Raw genomic sequence first — 21292 nt, forward strand, 5'->3', positions numbered from 1 at the left:
GTACCTCAGTATGTATGGCATCCTTCCTTTCATCAACCATCCTTTTATTTCCCTTCCATTCTTAATTTGGCTTTCTTCCTTCCCTGTCTGCCTTCTGCATTTTCCCAGTTATCTCTACCAGTGGTTCTCAAACGTTAGACTTTATGAGAATCACCTGGTGGCAGATGAGCCCTTTCCCAGAGACTGATAAACAGGCCAGAAACCTGGATTTTTAACAAGGATCCCAAGTGATTTTGATGCAAGTGGCCCCAAATCCAGTTATATCAACACTGCTTTAGCTTCTCTCCTGAAGCCTTGTTAAGTAAACTGGTTTAATTCTTAATCTCTAGTCACTTTTCATATTCCTTTTTGCTGCTTACCAAGTGATAGTAGCTATTTAGTGGCTTAAAATATGGACAATACTAAGGAGATTTCATTCCAGAGAAGTCTAGAAAGGCCATTAACTTCTAAGCGTCCCGTGTTCAGTATATTTCCTTTACCTATTAGGAAATGGAAGGTAAATTAGTAAGAGAACTGGTGTATAGCTTTGTGGACCATAGGGCTAATTAAAAAAAAAAAAAACTTCTGTAGAGATGGAGTTTTACCATGTTGCTTAGGCTGGTCTCAAACTCCTGGACTCAAGAGATCTACCCACTCTGGTCTCCCAAAGTGCTGGGATTATCCACGCCCTAGTGAGTAGCAGCTTTATCACTTCTGGACATACAAGTCATAAGAACAGTGTTTGAGACCTCTTGTGTGCCACTTCAAATTCTCTTGGCCTTATTAAAGTCACTGCTGTGGCAACCAGTTTCAGGTAGGGCTGAACCTTGCCTTTTGCTCTGGGGACTTCTCACTTCCTGCCCCTGAGCTTCTGACCAGCTGTAGGAATTGCCTGGCACTTGAGTATGTACAACCTGGAAGAGGTGTGGGGTCACCCCATCCCCTCCTCAAAGAAAGAGGCACAGTGTGAAGCTAAAACAACTCCATCTGGGATGCTAATCTATCATGTTGACTTCTGATAACTTGTTCCAGGAATGCCTCTAAGATTTCTACATTTATGTACTATTAAAATACACTCACTGTAAATCCTGGCCTTAAGCAAATTATATGCTATGCTGTGCACAGCATTCTTGCCTTTCCCTGAGGGTTGACTTCAGTGTCTCACATGTTCCTTCTGAAGCATGTATGCCCTTTTCTGCATGGCATATAAGCCCTGGGTCTGGGGGTAACTGCGGGGATCCACTGTCTCATCACTGCCTGAGACGTAGCTTCTGTGCAGAAGTCCCTATTAAATGTTTCTGACAAACTGGGTTTGTCAGCCTCTTTGGCATCTCAGCACCCTGAGCCTTTGGGGCTAGGCTGCATAGAACCTGCTCACTTGATGTGTATGTAGAACAGTATTTCCTAAGACTTCTCAGATGTTCCCTCAAGATCTAGCACTAGTGCCTATGTTTTGGCTAACTCAATGAATATGTCATTAATAGGCTTGTCTGTCTTGTTTCATTTTGCTACTGTTCCCTGGGATCACTTTCCAAATTTACATATGTAAGCTTTTGGCTCAGGCTCTGCTTATAGAACCAAAAATAAGACAAAGCAGTAGAGTAACACTGGCAGACAAATAGATGACTTGTAAGAAAATTCTTGTCACTGTATTTTATGAATGCCTATATTAAAAAATCTTTTTAGCTGAAAACACAGCTGGTTAGAATTAGACCAATTCCATGAACTATGAAACAAATGACAATATATTCAGATTGAGTTTTCTGAAAAAAGCCACAAAGTTGGTTTATAGCTTTAATTTTTTTATCCAGCAATACAGCTATAATCTTTTACTATTCAGCTTCACTTTGAAAAACTAAGCCACTTACATGAATAGGTCAGTGGCACCTTCACAAAAATTTTTTCTATTAACTTTATTTGAAAGGCTTTATCTTTCCATTCTGAACCTTAAATGTAGCAGTCGAAACTGTCCTGTCAGCTTTTTTCTCTTGCCCTTTGCAAATAGTTTTCTCACTTAAAGCTATTTTTGTTTTTCGAATTTTCACTAGTGAAAATGTTACTTCCTCTATGAAAGGACATTTCATGTGATAAATCTACCTGTGAATTCTGTATTTCTTTGTTGGTTTGGCTTTACAAATGTGTAGCTGTCTTCTCACATGTTACCTTTTGTAAAACCATTCATTTCATTCTTAATAGCTTTCAAGTTTAGAGTAACAAATGAATTTCAGAGAAATCAAGTAAGTTGCCCAAGATCCAACATACATAATAAACATCAGAACTGGAACTTGAATTCTGTTCTTTTGAAAACATCAAGAATGTTTTCAATATTCAAATAAGGACTCAAACAGGCTTACATAGGAACATATATTCATCAACTTACCTATTGATGCTTAAAAGAAAAGCACCCCCTTTTACTTAGCCTATTTTAATGTTTTTTAAAAAATACACATAGTAGACATTTTCTTTAAAAGACAAAAGCCCAATAAAACAGCAAACCCTTCTCTACATAGTTGTAACAGGTTTTCATTTTATGGACTTCTGTATGCTGCTGTCAGTTTGTTAAAATAGGGTATACGTTCTAATGGACACCATAATTCAATTACTTACAAACTTTTTTTCCCCGAGGCGCTAATTCTTGTTTTGAGAAGGTGCAGGTTTTAAAGCTGAAATGATCTTCCTGGAGGTTACAGATGCACAACATTTAAAACAATGTTGAAATTCTTCTAGGTATGTAACTCCAGTTAGCAGAAAGTGTTTTCTTTTTCTTTCTTTTTTTCTTCGGGAATCTTCAGCTAAACTGGGAGCTATTAATTAGTTAAGTCAAGATTTCCTGTTACATTGGCTATAAAGCATCTCAATAGATGGATTCCAGAAAAGGTCACAGTGCTGTGAAAAGAAAAAACAATTTTCCTCCTTTCCTCAGAGATAACATCTGAATTCATCAACTTAAATTTATAAATTCTTGTGATTTCACGCATGAAAGCAGAACATCTTTTAATCTGTTGTTCTTCTTTTCCCCCAGCCACTTTGTGTAATATCCTAAGATCTGATGATCAATATTATCTCATCCATTTCCTTCATGATTCCAAAAATTTCCGTATACTTTCCATCTTGCTTTGTTTTCCAGAAGAAGTCTTGATTTTTTTAGTTTTTTTCTTTTTTAATTCTGCCTGGGTTGTTTTGTTTTTTTTTTTAAATATTCTAGTTAGTTCCTTTTGTAACAAAAATTCAATTACTTTGTTAGACTTTTCAGGTTTTAAAAAATTTACTATGATTGTATATATTATTTATGTACCTGTCTTCCTATATCCATCCATCCATCCATCCATCCATCCATCCATCCATCCATCAGTATGGAGATCAGCCAAAATGTTTTCTCAGGTATGGATATACTACAGTTTTTTGTTCATTTGTTTGTTTTTGAGATGGACTCTCGCTCTGTCACCCAAGCTAGAGTGCAGTGGTGTGATCTCGGCTCACTGCAACCTCCGCCTTCCAGGTTTAAGCAATTCTCCTGCCTCAGTCTCCCAAACAGCTGAGATTACAGGTGTCTGCCACCACACCTGGCTTTTTTTTTTTTTTTTTCTAGAGATGGTTTCACCATGTTGACCAGGCTGGTCTCGGACTCCTGACCTCAGGTGATCTGCCTGACTCGGTCTCCCAAAAGTGCTAGGATTACAGGCATGAGCCACTGTGCCTGGCTTTCAAATGCCTTTTAAGTGACAATTTAAGAAACACTGATATAATATTACAGGTTTTCAGTACATAAAGTTATAAAAACAATTCAACCAACAAGTGGATAAAGAAAATGTGGTATAATGTTTCATGGTATACCACTCAGCCATAAAATGGAACAAAATAATGGCATTTGAAGCAACCTGGATGGAGGTGAAGACCATTATTCTAAGTGAAGTAACTCAGGAATGAAAAACCAAATACTGTATGTTCTCACTGATAAGTGGGGGCTAAGCTATCAGGACACAAAGGTGTAAGAATGATAAAATGGACTTTGGAGACCCAGGAGAAAGGTGGGAGGGGTGAGCGATAAAAGACTTCACATAGGGTACAGTGTATACTGCTCAGGTGATGGGTGCACTAAAATCTCAGAAATAACCACGAAAGTATGTTTCCAAAACCACCTGTTCCCCAAAAACTATTGAAATAAAACAAATTTAAAAACCCACAACATTCTCATTTATATTACTTCATTAAAAATAGGAAACAAAACAATTCGATTCTTACCTTACAGCAAACAACTGAGGAAAACATCCTTGAGTTTTTGTGTTAACATATTTCTGGATCTCAAGCACTTGTTTTAAAAGATGTCCTTTGGAAGATTTGTCAATCTTTGTTAAAACAATCTACAAGAAAACAAATTTTTAAGCATTAGGAAAGTGGTTGTTAATAATTTTACACATTTTCGCTACAATATTTCATTTACAACTAGGTTACCTGTGTATGTTTCTAAAAAATGATTACAAAAATCCATGAAGGAGGAACTGTGAAGATTAAATAAGCAAATGTGTGAAACACATCAAGTATACAGTATGTGTTTGCTGCTGATAGTGCTGTAACCACAGGGCCATCGTATCTTGGAAAGATCAATAAGAAGGGTCATATTTGTAATTGTGATAAACAAATGTTTAGATGATCACAATATACCTGACAGCTTAGGATATATAAATGAATATTGGCTTTATCTATATAAAATTGCCCATTTGTAATCAGTTTTTGACCTACACTCTAAAGAAAAAATCAGAATTCAGGGTATTTGTAGGTTGTGGCTACTCGTTATATTCCAAGTCAGTCCAGAATTTTACTTGTCCAAAGACAAGTACATAGTGCAGAAGGGTCAAAGTACGGCTGATTACAAAAATCAATTAAACTCTTCCAATACCTTAATCCACCAGGTATTCCTGGCAAATCATTTATGCTTTTTAGTCTTAAAAGATACTAATGGCAGGAGAGTGTGGTATCATGATATACATATATATATATATATATATATATATATATATAGGTGTATGTTCATGGTTCCTTTCTCATAACTCCCATAGCCCTTGTTACGATCTTTTGTTATAATGTTGGATGTGTTAGGCATTGGGAAACAAAATCTCTCTGGCCTCCTGCCTTCCATTCACCTGCCCCAAGATAAGACTTGTAATCTTCCCTCACCTTTCTGATTGTGGGTCATATGACCCTCATTCCCAAGAGGGTCCCACACCATACCCGGGGGAAAGGATGCTGATGTCATGAATCTTCGATAAAAGCCCAGGAAGACTTGGTTTGGAGAGCTTTCAAACAGCTGAACACAGGGAGGTTTCCAGAGGGTGGCATGCCCAAGGAGGATATGGAGTTTCTGTGCATCTTCATTGTATCCTTTGTAATATACTTTATAATACCATCAGTAAACATGTTTCCCTGAGTTCTGTGAGCCACTCCAGCAATTAAACCCAAAGAGGGGGTAGTGGGAACCCAGACTTGAAGCCAGTTTCGATATTCTAGAGGCCCAAAATTGTGACTAGTGTCTGAAGCTGGGTGAGAGGGGCAGTCTTGGGGACTGAATACTCAATAGAATCCTTACTATGTAGGATCTGATGCTATCTCCAGGTAGACAGTATCAGAATCAAATTTTCATATACTCAGCTGGTGTCCTCTGCTTGTTGGTGGGGAAAACCCCCAACACATTTTGCCACAGAAGTCTTCTGTGTTAACTATTGTGGTATCAGAGCAGACGAAAAACATGGTTCCAGTGTTTTTCCCATAATGAGAAGCAGAAAGGCTGTGGGTTCTAATTACCTGTGAATCCCTCCACAAATGGGAGTCTTTCCTCATAAAGGCAAACATACTGATATTTAAAAGGAGATACAGATAAAATTTCTCTATTCCAGTTCCTTTTCCAACAAAGAAAGTAATATTTCCTTATAGTTAAAATTAAGGAAAACATATGATTTCGTAAACTGGTATCTGTGATACCAAATAAGGAATACTCTTACTTAATTCGGCAATATTTAGGCATTTTTACTAAGTAGACTATCAACCCTTTGACTCCTCACAACTATAAATAATCTCTAATGCTTCACAGGACTTTTGCAAACCCCAAGAATAAAATAAAAGTGGTTAACTAGTAACATGATGTGATTTGTACTGAACTCCACTGTTACATATTAGTGGCTTTCTGACATGATTTTGAACCGAAATTATAGTTATTGGGTTCTTCACTTTTCTTTGGAAAGAAACTTTAAGAGTGCTATTTTATCTGGAAGTCTCACAAAGCAAAATTAATGTGGATACCAACCTACAATTCTGTATTCTATTCTAGGTCAAAAGACACACAGTACTGATAAGAAATTCCCAGAAGAAATTTTGTTTCATTTAAAAATATAAAAATCCTACTTGTGTGTGTTGGAGGCTGCTATATTCTTGGAACAATTTTAAAATTTTAAATTAAGCAATTTTTAAGTTGCAGTTTTATTCACATTCTTATAAGTACTATCTACCAAACTGCTATTAAAGAGCTACTGACTTGTGCTGAACAAATATTTATGTTGCTATAAAAAGAAAAAAATATGAAAACTACATGGGAACATTAAATGAACAGATTAAAGCAAGCTTTACTTATTGACTATAATTTTCAAAACATACAGCTGAGAGTTGGAAAAGAGAATAAAAGTGCCATAGAACTTACTTTAATTAATATTAATGGATGATTAACTGAAAAGATTATTCAAAAGGCACCCTCCTTTATTTTTTGAGGAGGTAATACAAGCTCAATTGTTAAAAGGTGCATGTATGCACAGATGTACATAGAACCGATATCTCATAGCATCCATGATTCAAAGGAAGTACTTACCACATAAGGTAATGCAAATTCTTCACACATTTCAATGGCAATATTGTCTGTTTTTTGAATTCCAACAACACTATCCACTAATAAAAATGTTCTCCTCAAGCTATAATAACGCAGAAATGAAGATTAATGGCAATATAAAATATACCCGTTTATTTATCCCCTCTTCCTTACTATACTAAGAAATTTTCCTTTGAATATTTCTCAATCCAAAATTAAAAAATTTCTTTAGGCAAAAGGAATTCTCAATTCACCAGAAGTTTATCCTGTAGTCCAGTAGGTCTCAATTCTATTTATTTTACTAGTGAATTTCAGTAACTAAATTCACTAAATATTCATTTAATTCAATAAGGATATACTGGACATAAGACATTCTGCCTGGGACTTGGTATATAATGAGTGAGTTCCCACCTCTAAAAACCTTAAACTTGAGGAGAAGTAAGAGACACAAATCAAATTAGCCATAAATTACAGATTATAAATTATAAAAATCAAATTAACCATAAATTATAGAAACTTTTTTTTTTTTTGGACAGAGTCTCATTCTATCACCCAGGCTGGAATTCAGTGGCATGATCTTGGCTCAGTAACCTCTGCCTCCTGAGTTCAAGTGATTCTTCTGCCTCAGTCTCCCAAGCTGCTAGGATTACAGGCATGCACCACCATGCCCAGCTAATTTTTATTTTTATTTTTTATTTATTTATTTTGAGACGGAGTTTCACTTTTGTTACCCAGGCTGGAGTGCAATGGCGCGATCTTGGCTCACGGCAACCTCTGCCTCCTGGGTTCAGGCAATTCTCCTGCCTCAGCCTCCTGAGTAGCTGGAATTACAGGCACGCGCCACCATGCCCAGCTAATTTTTTGTATTTTTTTAGTAGAGACGGGGTTTCACCATGTTGACCAGGATGGTCTCGATCTCTTGACCTCGTGATCCACCTGCCTCGGCCTCCCAAAGTGCTGGGATTACAGGCGTGAGCCACCACGCCCGGCTCTATTTTTTGTTTTTTATTTTTAGTAGATGCAGTGTTTTGCCATGTTGCCAGGCTGGTCTTGAACTTCCGACCTCAAGTAATCCACCCGCATCAGCCTCTCACAGTGATGGGATTACAGGCGTGAGCCGCCGTGCCTGCCCTGTATAGAAACTTATTAATGTAAGACTAACAGATAACAGAAACCAGACACCTTATATTTTGCATTTTCTTATGTAAATATTTGATTTTGCCCTCTATGTAAAGCTACAACAAGGATACTTACAAACTTTTTTTTTACATTTTAAAAGATTAACATCAATTTTCTATATATTGTGTAATTATGGAAACAGAACTATCACTTGACTACATAAGGAGACAAGAGGTAACCTTTGCAGCAGATGTGACGTCTGAAGTATTTTAAAAATGATCAGAATTTGCTGGTTTTAACCAATAATTTTCATTTTCAAAATCAGTCAGCTAAGAGTTTGGTTTTAAAAAAAGCTAATGGGCTGGGGTGCAGTAGCTCACGCCTGTAATCCCACACTTCAGGAGGCTGAGGCGGCGGATCAACTGAGGTCAGGAGTTCAAGACCAGCCTGGCCAACATGGTGAAACCCTGTCTCTACTAAAAACACAAAAATGAGCCAGGCACAGTGGTGCATACCTGTAGTCCCAGCTACTCGGGAGGCTGAGGCAGGAGAATCATTTGAACCTGGGAGATGGAGGTTGCAGTGACACGAGATCGTGTCACTGTACTCTGGCCTGGGTCTGGTCTCAAAAAAAAAAAAAAATCCAAACTATGCTGAATTACTTTTTAGTTTCAATCTCAATTTGAGAAAACACTTAAATTTAATATTAAGGGTAAGCTAAACTATCGACAGTGAACAAGCAAGCAGTACGTACCTTGGTCCTAAGTATTGCATAATATTATGAGAATAAAACGGACCTTATAAAATAAGTCATTTGATAAAACTGAAGTGTTGACCATATGTATATTACTCTGCTGATGAAAACATGCTTTGGGATTAAATGTATAACTATTATTATATGAAAATTTTTTCCTTACTTGCTTCGTTCTTTTAGGTAGGTCTCTACCATGTCAGCAAAATCTTCAGGTGCTCTATAGCCATAACCTGGCATGTCCACCACCGTAAAATGTTTTCCAACTTTGAAAAAGTTCATTTTCTTTGTGTGTCCCTGATACAGTAAATGGAGAAAGAAAAGCTATCTTAAAATCTGTCTTCAATCTACTTAATGATTCAAAATCTCTTCCATTCAGTCAATAAATGTTTATTAAAAGCCAAGCATATAACCTTAACTATGCTGATGATGACAAAGAAGACAGAAGGGAAATGGCTGGAGATAAGTTTACAACATACTCCTTTTTCCTTCATTTTACAAAAAGAATCTGTATGACTTAAGAACTTTAGATTCCATATTAGAAACATGTAGGCAAAATATTTTGGAGTCTTTCCTATTTCATTAACCCTTAGTGAAAAATTCACCCTGTTCTAGATTGTGACTGTATCAGTCAATATTCTCTGATGAACAATCTATCTCCACCTTAAAGAGAAACTAATTACGGCAAGGATAAATTAAAATGCTTACCATTAGTCATACATGTTTTCGTAAAACCTAGATCCAAAGTCTGATTGTTTCTTATACCTAGACTATTGCTTCCCTAAAATTAAGATATTTTGCATGTTTTATTAGGTGGATTTTTGTGCTTTCATTAAACAATTTTTATTGCATGTACAACATGATAATATTTGTGCAACTAAAATTGATGTAAAGATGGTGAAAGGTGGTTTATTTGTAGTTTTGTGTCCATAGGACATTTATTAATCAGAAAAGAAAAGATTATATAGGCAATTTTAAAAGTTAAGTCAATTGTTTGGATCTTAGGAAGATCTTTCCTTATCAAAGGAAAGATTTTTATAAATGGTGATTTTAAGTTCCTACTTTATTTGTCTATAGGAAAATGATTTTAGAATTACAGGTTGGGAACGTGAAGAATACATTTCCTCCATTGTTCTCTCACGAAAGGAAGGAGATCACTCTACCTAGCAGTGATAATTTAGCTGATTTATTTCGTGAGGCAGCGCAGGAGTAAGGATGGGAGGGTTAAGGAATGGAAAGAATCATTAGCAGTGGAGCCAGAGAATCATTATATGAACTGGGGAGCAAGAAAAGACCCAGTGAAGTTTCATGGAACGGTTCCAGCTCAATGAAAAGTATGCGTTTATGTATGTGTGTGCGCGTGCCATGTGCCTGCATGCATGCGTGCAGGGATAGTGAACATTAGGGTTGGTGGAAAGGTTTACCATGGCCAGATACGGTGAGAAAGTGGGCGTGATTTTGAAGAAAGGGTATCTTAGATATTGGTAGAGACTGTGTCATTGAGAAGAAAGTAGAGGAAAATGACAGCTATTACAGCAGGCTGGCTGGGATAACAAGCACGTAAGAATATGCCCAACGTGTGTGTAACTAATTCATGTACTTTTTACCTTAGAAAAGACGATAGGAGGAAAAAGCCAAAAAAACCTAAAAGCTGTTTCCCCTAAAATCAGTGTCGAACTAGATGATCACTCTTATAGATGGAAATATAGAATGACAATAAGACATTTTATTTGGCAACTCTTTGCAAAATTTGGGTAAAGTAAGATTTCCTGAAGATACTGTCGAGACTACTAAAATAAATCCAGCCACACTTCGTTTTCTCCAGAGAACTATGAAGGCATTAGACTATCTTACTTTATTACTTTTTTGAAAGAAATAACTTCTCTAGGAACTTAGCAATTATGATTTCTTATACCTTCCAACATTTATTCATGCCAGCTAATCCAAGAGATAGTCCAAACATATTTAAAAATTTCAACATACTGGTGTTTTGGAGATTCTGACTTCAACCTCAGGGGCCAGTGAAAATAAAGCCTTGATTAGGGAGGATTTTCCAACATTGCTTCTGCCTATAAAACACACCTATACAAGAAAAAAGAAGATAAGTACTAGCTGTGTATGATATTCTGCATTAGCTACAAAAAACCACCTCAAATTCTAACATAGCTAATATTTATTGAATGAATTCAATGTGCCAGGTACTATTTTAAGCATTCAGCATATATTTTCCGATTTTTTTTTTACAGCATCCTAGGAGGTAGGTGGTATTATCCCCATTTTACAGACGAGAGAACACAACTAACCCAAAATTATACAGATAGAAAGTAAATGAATTGGGACTTGAACTCAGGACCTGTCTATCTAGAATCTGTGATTTTAGTTTCACTATGCTACTCAATAGTGCATGCAGCTTTTATTAAGCATTTCATATTTACAAAGCTTTTTGGAGTAAAAACTAGATGTAGTTCCACAAAACTGATGAAAAGTACTACTACATGTTTGGAAGCACATTTTCTCAAGCACTCCCTTGGTATACTGAAAAACCACTGCAATTCAAAAACTTACTCTTTTCCCTTGACCACTCTTGTTCCAATTAAGCTTTTCTCCTCTGCTTTTGAACATGGTATTGGAGGTGAGGGGTACGATACCAATCAATTGTTCTAAATGAGGGCTGTACTGGCCGTTGGGGGACATTTTTGGAGATTTTGAGGGCATTTTTGGTTATCAAGACAATTGGGGGACATTTAGTGGGCACGGGCCAGGGATCCTATCATGCAAAATTCTGGTCAGTCCTTCAAAATTAATTGATCTGAGTCCTGCAAAAATGTTAAATGCTCTGCCAGAGCAAACCTCATGCTAATTTGCTGATAAAACTGAATTTTAAAAACGAATTACAAAAAAAATCCAGTAATTTCGAAGCTTAAGTAAAAAAGCAATGGCTGTCTCAAAATCATTAAATAATTTAGGTACTCTGAGTCCTGACTATAGTTCTACATATATTTAGAAGAAAAATCTCTGGGCAACGGTGCAGTCACTGTAAATACCTATGGAGAGTTCAGCTGCCTTTTAGCAGACTTAGAACAGAGTATCACTGAATTGTAGGACATGCAAAAATGCTTACTCAAGAAATTTCACTACTAAAAGTTGCTATTAAAAACTTTCCACGTTATTGCCATCTAGAGATAATTATTACTTTTGCACATGATAGGAAGTTTAGGCGAAAGTTAATTATTGATAAGGGTCCTCTCATTTGTGAAACTGACTCGTTTCCTATTGTTCACTGTCTAAATTCTGATTTGTCTGGCATGTTTTCCCTACTTACCTGGGGGGGAAAAAAAGACAAGTTACTATTTTGAATGTTTAGTTTGGGTCTCAAAATGTTTTAAAGCATTAAGTCTTCTATATTAATTCCCAAATAATGTAAACTGCATCCAGGCAGTGTCTGGCTTACAGCGGGTCGACTTAACGACTCGGCTGACTGCATTTTCTACTTACGAGGGCTTTCTCGGGTATCCCCACGTACATGGAGCATCGGCATGTCCCTATTTAGTTAAAATAATACATGCGCCCACACAAAGCTACAAAACACAACAGCAACATCAGCCGCTAGCCCCACGGCAGAGGCAGCGGTGAGCCTGGGACGCCAGAGCTCCGGCAAACCGTGAGAATCGCCGCTCTCACCTCAGGCCGGGGGAGGTCCGGGGCGTGGTCCATACGGATGGCGGAGCTGACGTAGTCGATGCGGTTACGTTCGGTGGCCTTGAAGACGCTCTCCGCCCTCGCGATGTCCTCCAGGCTCGGGTTAAAGATCCGCAGGTGAAGGTCTTGCCTCCCGTCGGGGACGAGGTACCGCTCGACTTCCTGCAGCGGGTACAGCAGCTTCCTCAGCTGCTGCTTCGGCAGCCGCAGCACCTCAGCAAAGGCCTGGGACGTGCTCTGATAGCGGCTCAGTCGCCCCAGCACCGCAGGCATTTCAAAGAGCTTTTCCGGTCCTAGCCGCAGCGGGGACGCCGCCATTCTCCCCTCGCAGAAGGCCGGCAGCGAGACTGTAGTCCTGGGGCCTGGGTTACGCATGCGTGACCTCCCACTGCCGCGACGCCTGCTGGGAGTTGTAGTCTCTGGCCTCGCTCGCTCCTGTCTAAGCTTTTTGCTTTCAGTGCGCGGTCGGAGGGTGGAGGCAGGTGGAGGGAGGCGGTGACCCGTGGGGAACAGCTCACTGGATTTCTTTAACACCTTGCCCTTAACGATTATTTCTTACTGGAAGGATGTTGAACGGTTTCCAGAGGTGAAAGACTTACCTGGCCATGTGGCCCTTGAGTCTCAAGCGAAGGACTAAAAGTGTGAAACTGATGCGTTCCAGGCACGTTTGATTTTCACAGTTTCTGGTTATCTTATTAACCATTGACGTTTGTCATACGTTCACATCACTAGGACAAACACTTTCGCAAAAAAGAAAAGTGCTGGTGAGAAATGTGATTGAAATAGCACCTCGTTTTCGGGAAAGGGACTGTTTGTATTTCAGCCTTCTCTGTAGCTGCAGGAAATGTCATTAAATTTTAGAGGTTTCTTACAAAAACAGTCTTGCACAGATGGTACAGAATTGTTTCGTGAACGTTTCATAATATCACCTTATTTCAAAAGCTTCTGCCTAAAGCCGATCAGTGCTGGAATGGGAGATACAGATATCATAATGATGAAATAAATAACTGAAAAATATTCGTATGTTTAAAAAAAAAAAAAAACTAGGTTTTCTAAAGCATCAGCAGCAAATAGCAAAGAAAGGGTAACTCATGGCCTATCGAGCTATTTCCCAGGTTGTTGAGTAACTAAACAGGACAATTCTTGAATAAATGTGATACAAAAATTAATGAACAGACCCAACGACTTTGAGGGTTAGCCAATACAGCAGCCTGATGTGCTGCTGGCTGGCTTTTTTTTTTTTTTTTTTTTTTTTTTGAGACAGAGTCTCGCTTTGTCGCCAGGCACCAGGCTGGAGTGCAGTGGCCCAAGCTTGGCTCACCGCAACCCCCGTCTCCCAGGTTCAAGCAGTGCTCCTGCCTCAGCCTCCCAAGTAGCTGGGACTACAGGTGCACACCACCATGCCCACTTAATTTTTGTATTTTTTAGTAGAGACGGGGTTTCATCATGTTGGCCAGGAGCTTTTTATCGATCTTTGCATTAGGGTTTGGGGTGCCTTTCTGTTTGCTATTCTCTCTCCTCCATATATAAAAGTGTATATAACACTTTGTTTTATACATCAGAAACTTGGGATTCTTATTACTATGTATGTAATATACTTGGAAAGTGCTTTTGTATGTGCCATTTTGTTTTCAAACGTTGGAGCCCCAGGTTTGGAATTAAAAGCATAAAAGTATTTTGGCAATTCTTAGGTTTTAGAGGTGTTCCAGGACTAATAGACACATTTTAGAATTATTTGACAGGACAGTTTTTACAGCAAATTTGCAAAGTCTGAGGGATCACACAGTCTACCGGAAAGAAATATGACTAGTAAAACCACTTGACAATTTATCTTTTTTCTCTTTCACTTTATCTTTAAAAAGCATCTATATAAACAAAGCATATAAAACGACAGAAGGATGGTTTAGAGTTAGTGATACATTATTATGTTTTCCCTCAACATAATTAAACTCATTGCTAATTTGCAGAAGTTGAAATGTGAAACATACGTAGCAGTGAGATCTACTAGTGAGAAGGGAGAAACCTACAATTGGGAGGAATTTGCGTATAATAACCCCATGGTAGAGCTGCAATGGAAATGATCTGTTCTACAGGGAATTGTGAAAGTCCAGGAAAAGAGGCTCACACCTGTAATCCTGGCACTTTGGGAGGCCGAAGCAGGAGGATTGCTTGAACCTGGGAGTTCAAGAGCAGCCTGGGCAACAAAACGAGACTCTGTCCCTGTAAAAATAAAAAATAAAAACAAAATTAGTATTGAAGGGAATCACGTCTGGTGGATAGGATGTTGCAACAGGACTTTCTGGGTTCTGGCAATAGTCCTGTGAATCTGGTTGTTGGCACCATCTTGGTTCCAGGTGATCTTTTTGTGTGTGGAGTAGGACCTTAGCCAGTAAGTGTAGATTGGGAGTAAGGGATCTAGCCTGCTAGGTCAGGGCTAGGTCAGGGCTAAGATTCAGAATAGGGATTTAGTCCAAGCAGGGAAAAGAAGGGCTGTAGATTAGAAAACCTTGCCATCTAATATGTGCCTCCCATTTACAATGTCCAAAATGGAACTTCTAATATTCTTGAATTGTCTCCTGATCTGTTCTTCTTTCCTTTTAAATGGCATCTCCTCCAATGGATCTAGCCAAAAGTCTTGGGAGAAATTCTGGACTTCTTTTTCTTTATCCCCAAGTCCAAGTTGTAAGCAATCCTCTTGGCTCTACCTTCAAAACATATCCTGAATTGGACACTTTTTAGACATCCACTGCTACCACCCTGATATAAGCCACCATTATCTTCCACCTAGATTACTGCAGTAGCTTTCAAATTGATCACCCACCTTTGCCCTTTGCCCCCTTCAGTATGTTTGCAACATGATGATACGGAAGGGAAACAGGGAAGTGCCAGGAAGAGAAGGGCAGGTCCATGGCCAGAGCTCCATCCCCGGCCTGTGCCCACAGACTCAGGTGAGGACAGGCACTCCTGGCTTTGTGCCCAAATGTTTCATTTCCCAAAACCACCCTGGTATGCCATGCCCCCATCCTGTGCCTATAAAGACCCTGAGATCCTAGCAGGCAGACACACAAGCAGCTGGACGTTGAGAGGAACACATCGATGGAAGAAGACACAGCTCTTTGATGTCAAGAGGATGTTGGCGGTCTGCCAGCAGGTCATAGGCCAGCAGAATGATGCAGAGTTTGGCTGGGGCAGTTGGAGGGACACTGAGTGGCTCAACTCCAGGGGAAAACCATCTCTCTTCTGGCTCCCCCATCTGCTGAGAGCTACTTCCACTCAATAAAATCATGCACTCATTCTCCAAGCCCACGTGTGATCTGATTCTTCCAGTACACCAAGGTAAGAACCCAGGATACTGAAAGCCCTCTGTAAAGGCAGAGGGGTCTAATTGAGCTGGTTAACACAGGCCGCCTATAGAAGGCAAAACTAAAAGAGCACACGGTAGCCCACACCCACTGGGGTTTCAGGCTGTAAACATCCACCCCAGACACTGCCGTGGTGTCGGAGCTCTATAACCTGCCCATCTGTATGCTCCCCTTGAGGTTTGAGCAGTGGGGCCTGAAGAAGTGAGCCACTCCCCATCACATGCCCTGCGAGGGGGACAAGGGTACTTTTTCCATTTCAGTGGCAGCAGCCATGATCCAGTTAAACTATAAGCTAAATCCTCCAAGAGCTTCCAGTCTCCCTCAGAGAAAAAGTCCTTGCACTAACCTAAGAGAACCGATATGACCTTTCATTTTCCTCTTCCACTCTTGTCTGACTTCATCTGTTTTTATAGATGACATATTGTCCACTCCCTTCCAGCCGCACTGACTTCTTTGGTGTCCTTGTACTTCTCCCTGGAATGCTTATCTCAGATAATCACATGCTTATTCTGATATGACTTAGGATGTATTTATGGCCAACTTTCTGAGAAAAAAAAACCCTCTGTTTTGATGTGGAGTTCATTCACCACAGAGTTAACAAGGTTTTAAAAATTTAATATGACTTTGACGGGTGTTACATACTTTATTCATCATCCCTAGAATCAGCTTTTATTGCTAAAATTCATCTGCCCTAAATGTCATAGTTATACTCTGTCATGCTCAGCTGAGAATAGAAGGAAGACAGGTAGGGCAGAATCCTCTCAATTGTTCTGTGATGCCTCTATAGTGAATGGCCAATGGGTCCAGAGTGATCCCAATTTATGTCCAGGTCCTATAGGTTTAAAGCTTATGGAATCCATCTAAGACACGAAGCAGGTTGCATTGTAGTCCTAGGTAAGCAGGGGACATTGGGGACATTAGAGGACTCCCATCCTAAGTTAAACATGGTTCGAATGCCCTGACAAGCAAGAGCAGGGACTCTAGCAAAACTTACTTCTAGAAGTAGAGAGAGTGAATGGATCACATCTCAGTGTCTGATTTGCACCAGACCTTTCCTACCCTGACTTTTCCCTTGTCTTAACAAGACGAGGAGTTTTTTGAGACGGAGTTTCGCTCTTGTTACCCAGGCTGGAGTGCAATGGCGTGATCTCGGCTCACCGCAACCTCCGCCTCCTGGGTTTAGGCAATTCTCCTGCCTCAGCCTCCTGAGCAGCTGGGATTACAGGCACGCGCCACCATGCCCAGCTAATTTTTTGTATTTTTAGTAGAGACGGGGTTTCACCATGTTGACCAGGATGGTCTCGATCTCTTGACCTCGTGATGCACCCGCCTCGGCCTCCCAAAGTGCTGGGATTACAGGCGTGAGCCACCACGCCCGGCCCTCCACATATAACTTAAATTACTTAAATTGTAATAACTACGATCTGAATAAAAAATTTAAATTTAAAATACATTTAATCATGTTTTTCTCAAATTTTCTGTGCAACATTCATTTTTAAATTTTACTTTAGATATTACCTGACACATGACACGAGTTTGTGGAACAAGTTTGAATTGTTCACCTAATTTCTTTCATTTTTTTTTTTTTTTTTTAGAGACAAGGTGTCACTCTTTGTCCAGGCTGGAGTAGGCACAATCATGACTCACTGCAGTCTCATCCTCTTGGGCTCAAGTGATCTTTCTACCTCAGTCTCCTAAGTAGCTGAGACCACAGGCACTCACCACCACCCTCAGCTAATTTTACAGAGCTATTTTTTTTTTTTTTGCCTTTTCTCTTTTTGTAGAGATAGGGTCTCACTATGTTGCCCAAGTTGGTTTTGAACTCCTAGCCTCAAGAAATCATCCTTCCTTAGTCTCCCAATGTGCTGGGATTACAGGCCTAAGCCACTATGCCCAGGCTTAATTTCTTAATAAAGTTATAAATTATTATTCTTGAGATTTATTATTTTATCATCTTTCAAGAACTAGTAGAGACATATTTTCCATGATCTTGGAGCTTCTTTGGAGCTCATGAAAGCATTGAGTTTTTTAAATACCTGATTAATGTATCTTCAGAGAATATACCAACTTTAGAGAATTTTTTTTCTTTTTCAGATAAATTTTTTGAGCTTTCTTTTAAGTTTGCTCCTACTGCACTGACAGATTTCTCTAAAGAGATCTAGAGATTAACCATCAGACAGTACTCATATGCAGGAGGCAAGTTCATAGAAAGATTTGGGTTCTGGAGGAGGAGTAAAAGTTCATTTATATTTCATTTGTTTTTAATCAATAGAGAGAGATGATTGCTCTAAGTGGTCTTAATTTTTTTTATTCGTAATTTTGCATTTGACTCTGTCTCATACAAGTGCTATTAAAATAATTTGGAATACTATTTGCCATATTCAAACTGTGTTTTCATAACAGTAACAAACTCAGACAATTTTTTAAATTGGTGGAAAATAGTATGGATTTTGCTGTTCTGAATGATTAATTCATTAACATTTTAACTACTGTCGTGTATTAAGCAAGGTTATTTTAGTGGGCAAGTTTACTTTGTAGTACACCTCTAGTTTATATCACGTTACCTTATTGGAAGTGAATGAAATGTTTTCCAACACCCTGAGATGAGGCAACATTCACAGGCAGATATGTTGATATATAATCAAATTTTTACCTTATTCATAGGTAGAGTATGTCAGGTGTTCTCAAGACTAGCTCCGAAATTAGGTGAGCAAGGATGCACAGGACTCAGCATACAGTTACACTTATGCCTATAATTTCCCAGAACAAAAGGATACAAAGCAAGCCTGGCAAAGGGGAGAGGCACTCAAGGTGGAGTGTGGAGGAAGCTGGGCACAGGCTTCTAATCATCCTCTAAGTTGCACATTAATGCAAGAAATTCTGCCAGCAGTGAGTTGTAACAACATGTGTGAAATGCTCTCTACTAGGAAAACTCCCCTGAGCCTAGGAGTCCAGGGTTTTTACTGAGCGCTGACCATATAGGCATGTAGTGCCTGTGTGACTGACTATAGTCACTGAAATGTAAGATTTGCAGAAGGAAAGCAGGTTCAGTATGTACCACGTTGTTTGTACCAATAGATTAGATACAGCGAGCCACCCACCATGAATAGGACGTTTTCTATTCATACAGGAAACTGTTTACCAGTCAAGTTCTCAAATGTCAGCCCAGCACCAATCTCATAAACAAATCTTTCTAAGGGCAGCAGCCATAGGCCTGCTATGTGAACTGTTTTCTGCACATAAATTAAAAGATAAAAACATTTAAAAATGAGAAGTTTTTCATCTGAACTTATCGTGAGGTTGTGTACTTGTAGGAAAGATGTGTTCCAGGTCTCGCTGTAAATACAAGTGATTTTTCTGTAGATTTTTGAGAAAAGTGGGAGAAACCTTCTGTAGTTATTTTAATAGGACATGGCAACACCAGAATTCTTCCTGTGGAAGGAGGTTATAATCACAGCCGCTGTCTCTGCCACCTGTAATAAAGCATGGGGCCTCTGGAGACGAGTGCGATGAATTGGTGACTCAGCTGGTATGAACAGTACGTTTAGCTGGAGTGGACTGCAGCACACCCTTGAACATTGCCTCCAACCTCCTTCCCCATCCTCCTCCAGGGCTGGACAAGATGTTTGTGATTACTCTCTGGAAAGGAATGATGCCTGCTGTAGTAGTACCGGGTGGTTACCTCATAGGCGGGATCTCATGGGTGGTGGGCACACAAGTAGTCGCGCCCAGAATACTGTCATATAGCTTTCTCCTGCCTAGACTAGTACAAGCCAGAACCTAGCCTTTCATTGCCCTCTCTAGGTAACCGTTATTTACCAAGATAGCTGATTTTTTTTAAGATAGCTGATTTTACCATAATCATATAATCTTACAAACTCACATTATGAACCCACAAGCACTGGAAGAAAAAGTAAGAAAAAGGTAATTCATTCTCGAAGTAATTGGAATGAGTGGACCTGGTGGACAAAGCATTTAAAATCAAAACAGAAAATATCCTCAGAGATAAGGGAATAAGTAGCAAACATGAAACAGGAAGCTTCTAAGAAGTACCAGTTGGAAATACTGGATAGGAATGATATTACTATGGAGGTAAATTTCTCAATGGATATGTTTAATAGTTGAATAATATTATCAACTCAAAGAACAAAATACTGAGCAGGATAATCAGATGAGAATATTCCAAAAATTATTAGGAAGAGATAAAAATATAAAAAGGTAAAAAGTTAAGAGCTGTGAAGGTGAAAAGAAGAAATTTGAATAACAATATTGTAAGGGTTGGGCATGGTGGATCATGCCTGTAATCCCAGCATTTTGGGAGGCCAAGGTGGGTGGATCAGCTTGAGGCCAGGAGTACAAGCCCAACCTGGCTAACATGGTGGAAACTCCCTTCTCTACTGAAAATGCAAAAGAGTCGCCAGTAATGGTGGTGCACGGCTATAATCCCAACTACTCAGGAGGCTGAGGCATGGGAATTTCTAGAGCCTGAGAGGCAGAGGTTGCAGTGAGCTGAGACTGCGCCACTACACTCCAGCCTGGGTGACAGAGCAAAACCCTATCTTAAAAAACAAAAACAAACCAAACAATATTATGGGAGTCACTTGAAATAAATGAAAGAAAAGGAGGAAGTTTGTTGAAAATGTCCAGCATTACAGATACTTTGGGTAGGAAGCAGAGCACTACTTCTTACGGGTTTGATTGCTTTATCATATTTGGCCAAGTCAAAGATAGAAATATTAAATCAAAAAATACCTTATCTACTTCCTTTTCTAAATACAGAACATTCAACTTTCAAACGTTTTCAACAGTTTCATATTTCCCACTTCTTCTTTTCCCAAGGTGAGATAATCATAACAGTATTCTTTAGAAAATTCCCCTACACACATTTTGAAATCATATTAAATCACTCCAAGTTTTTGGTGGTATATTAGATAAGTAAAAAGAAAGCATACAAGAAAGAAAGATCACTAGCAGGAAAATAGTCATAAAAATGTAACTTAGCTGTCAATGGAGCATAAATTATTTAAAGAAAAATGTCTTAATGTAGGCCTTCTGACTTACCTCATATATGGAATATCTGAGCTTTTATGTTTCAGCAACATAATCTATGTTACAAGCGACCAAAATAAAAACAACTTTAATAAGACATATTTCAGAAAGCTGTGATAAAATGGAAGCAGTCACTGAACACAAGTGTTCTGTGGCTTCTGGTATCTGTACCTTTTCGCTGCTGCCTACAAGTTAAATGATACAGTGATTTAGTTTTACAAAGCAGGCTTTTGAATCTGTAACTACATTCCCCCTTTTCTTTTCTTTTCTTTTTTTTTTTTTTTGAGACAGTTTCGCTCTTTTTGCCCAGGCTGGAGTGCAATGGCATGATCTCGGCTCACCGCAACCTTTGCCTCCTGGGTTCAAGTGATTCTCCTGCCTCAGCCTCCTGAGAAGCTGGGATTACAGGCAGGTGCCACCACGCCTGGCTAATTTTTGTAGTTTCAGTAGAGACGGGTTTCACCATGTTGGTCAGGCTGGTCT

The 21292-nt window shown here is 39.1% G+C and overlaps 1 protein-coding gene across 7 annotated transcripts in view; it reads right to left on the reverse strand.

Moving 5' to 3' along the window:
* The window catches only part of GTPBP8 (GTP binding protein 8), a 129752-nt gene extending 117005 nt beyond the window's left edge, over nt 1-12747 (reverse strand). For 5 of the 7 annotated variants that reach the window (XR_013527757.1, XR_013527756.1, XM_035274528.3 and 2 more), the window contains exons 1-5: nt 12381-12747; nt 10683-10781; nt 8866-8996; nt 6833-6932; nt 4222-4340 (exon numbers count right to left, since the gene is read on the reverse strand). Coding sequence is in view for 5 of the 7 variants with exons in the window: in XM_035274528.3 (XP_035130419.3) it covers nt 4222-4340; nt 6833-6932; nt 8866-8996; nt 10683-10781; nt 12381-12716 (785 nt within the window). In the remaining 2 variants the exon portion in view is untranslated. Of the gene's footprint in view, nt 1-2733; nt 2866-3157; nt 3192-4221; nt 4341-6832; nt 6933-8865; nt 8997-10682; nt 10782-12380 lie in introns of those variants that run through there. The other 2 variants (XM_078352388.1, XM_078352389.1) reach the window with 2 other exon arrangements.
* Nucleotides 12748-21292: the final 8545 nt, after the last annotated feature.

This window comes from Callithrix jacchus, chromosome 15, assembly GCF_049354715.1.
Source record: "Callithrix jacchus isolate 240 chromosome 15, calJac240_pri, whole genome shotgun sequence".
Classification (NCBI taxonomy): domain Eukaryota; kingdom Metazoa; phylum Chordata; class Mammalia; order Primates; family Cebidae; genus Callithrix; species Callithrix jacchus.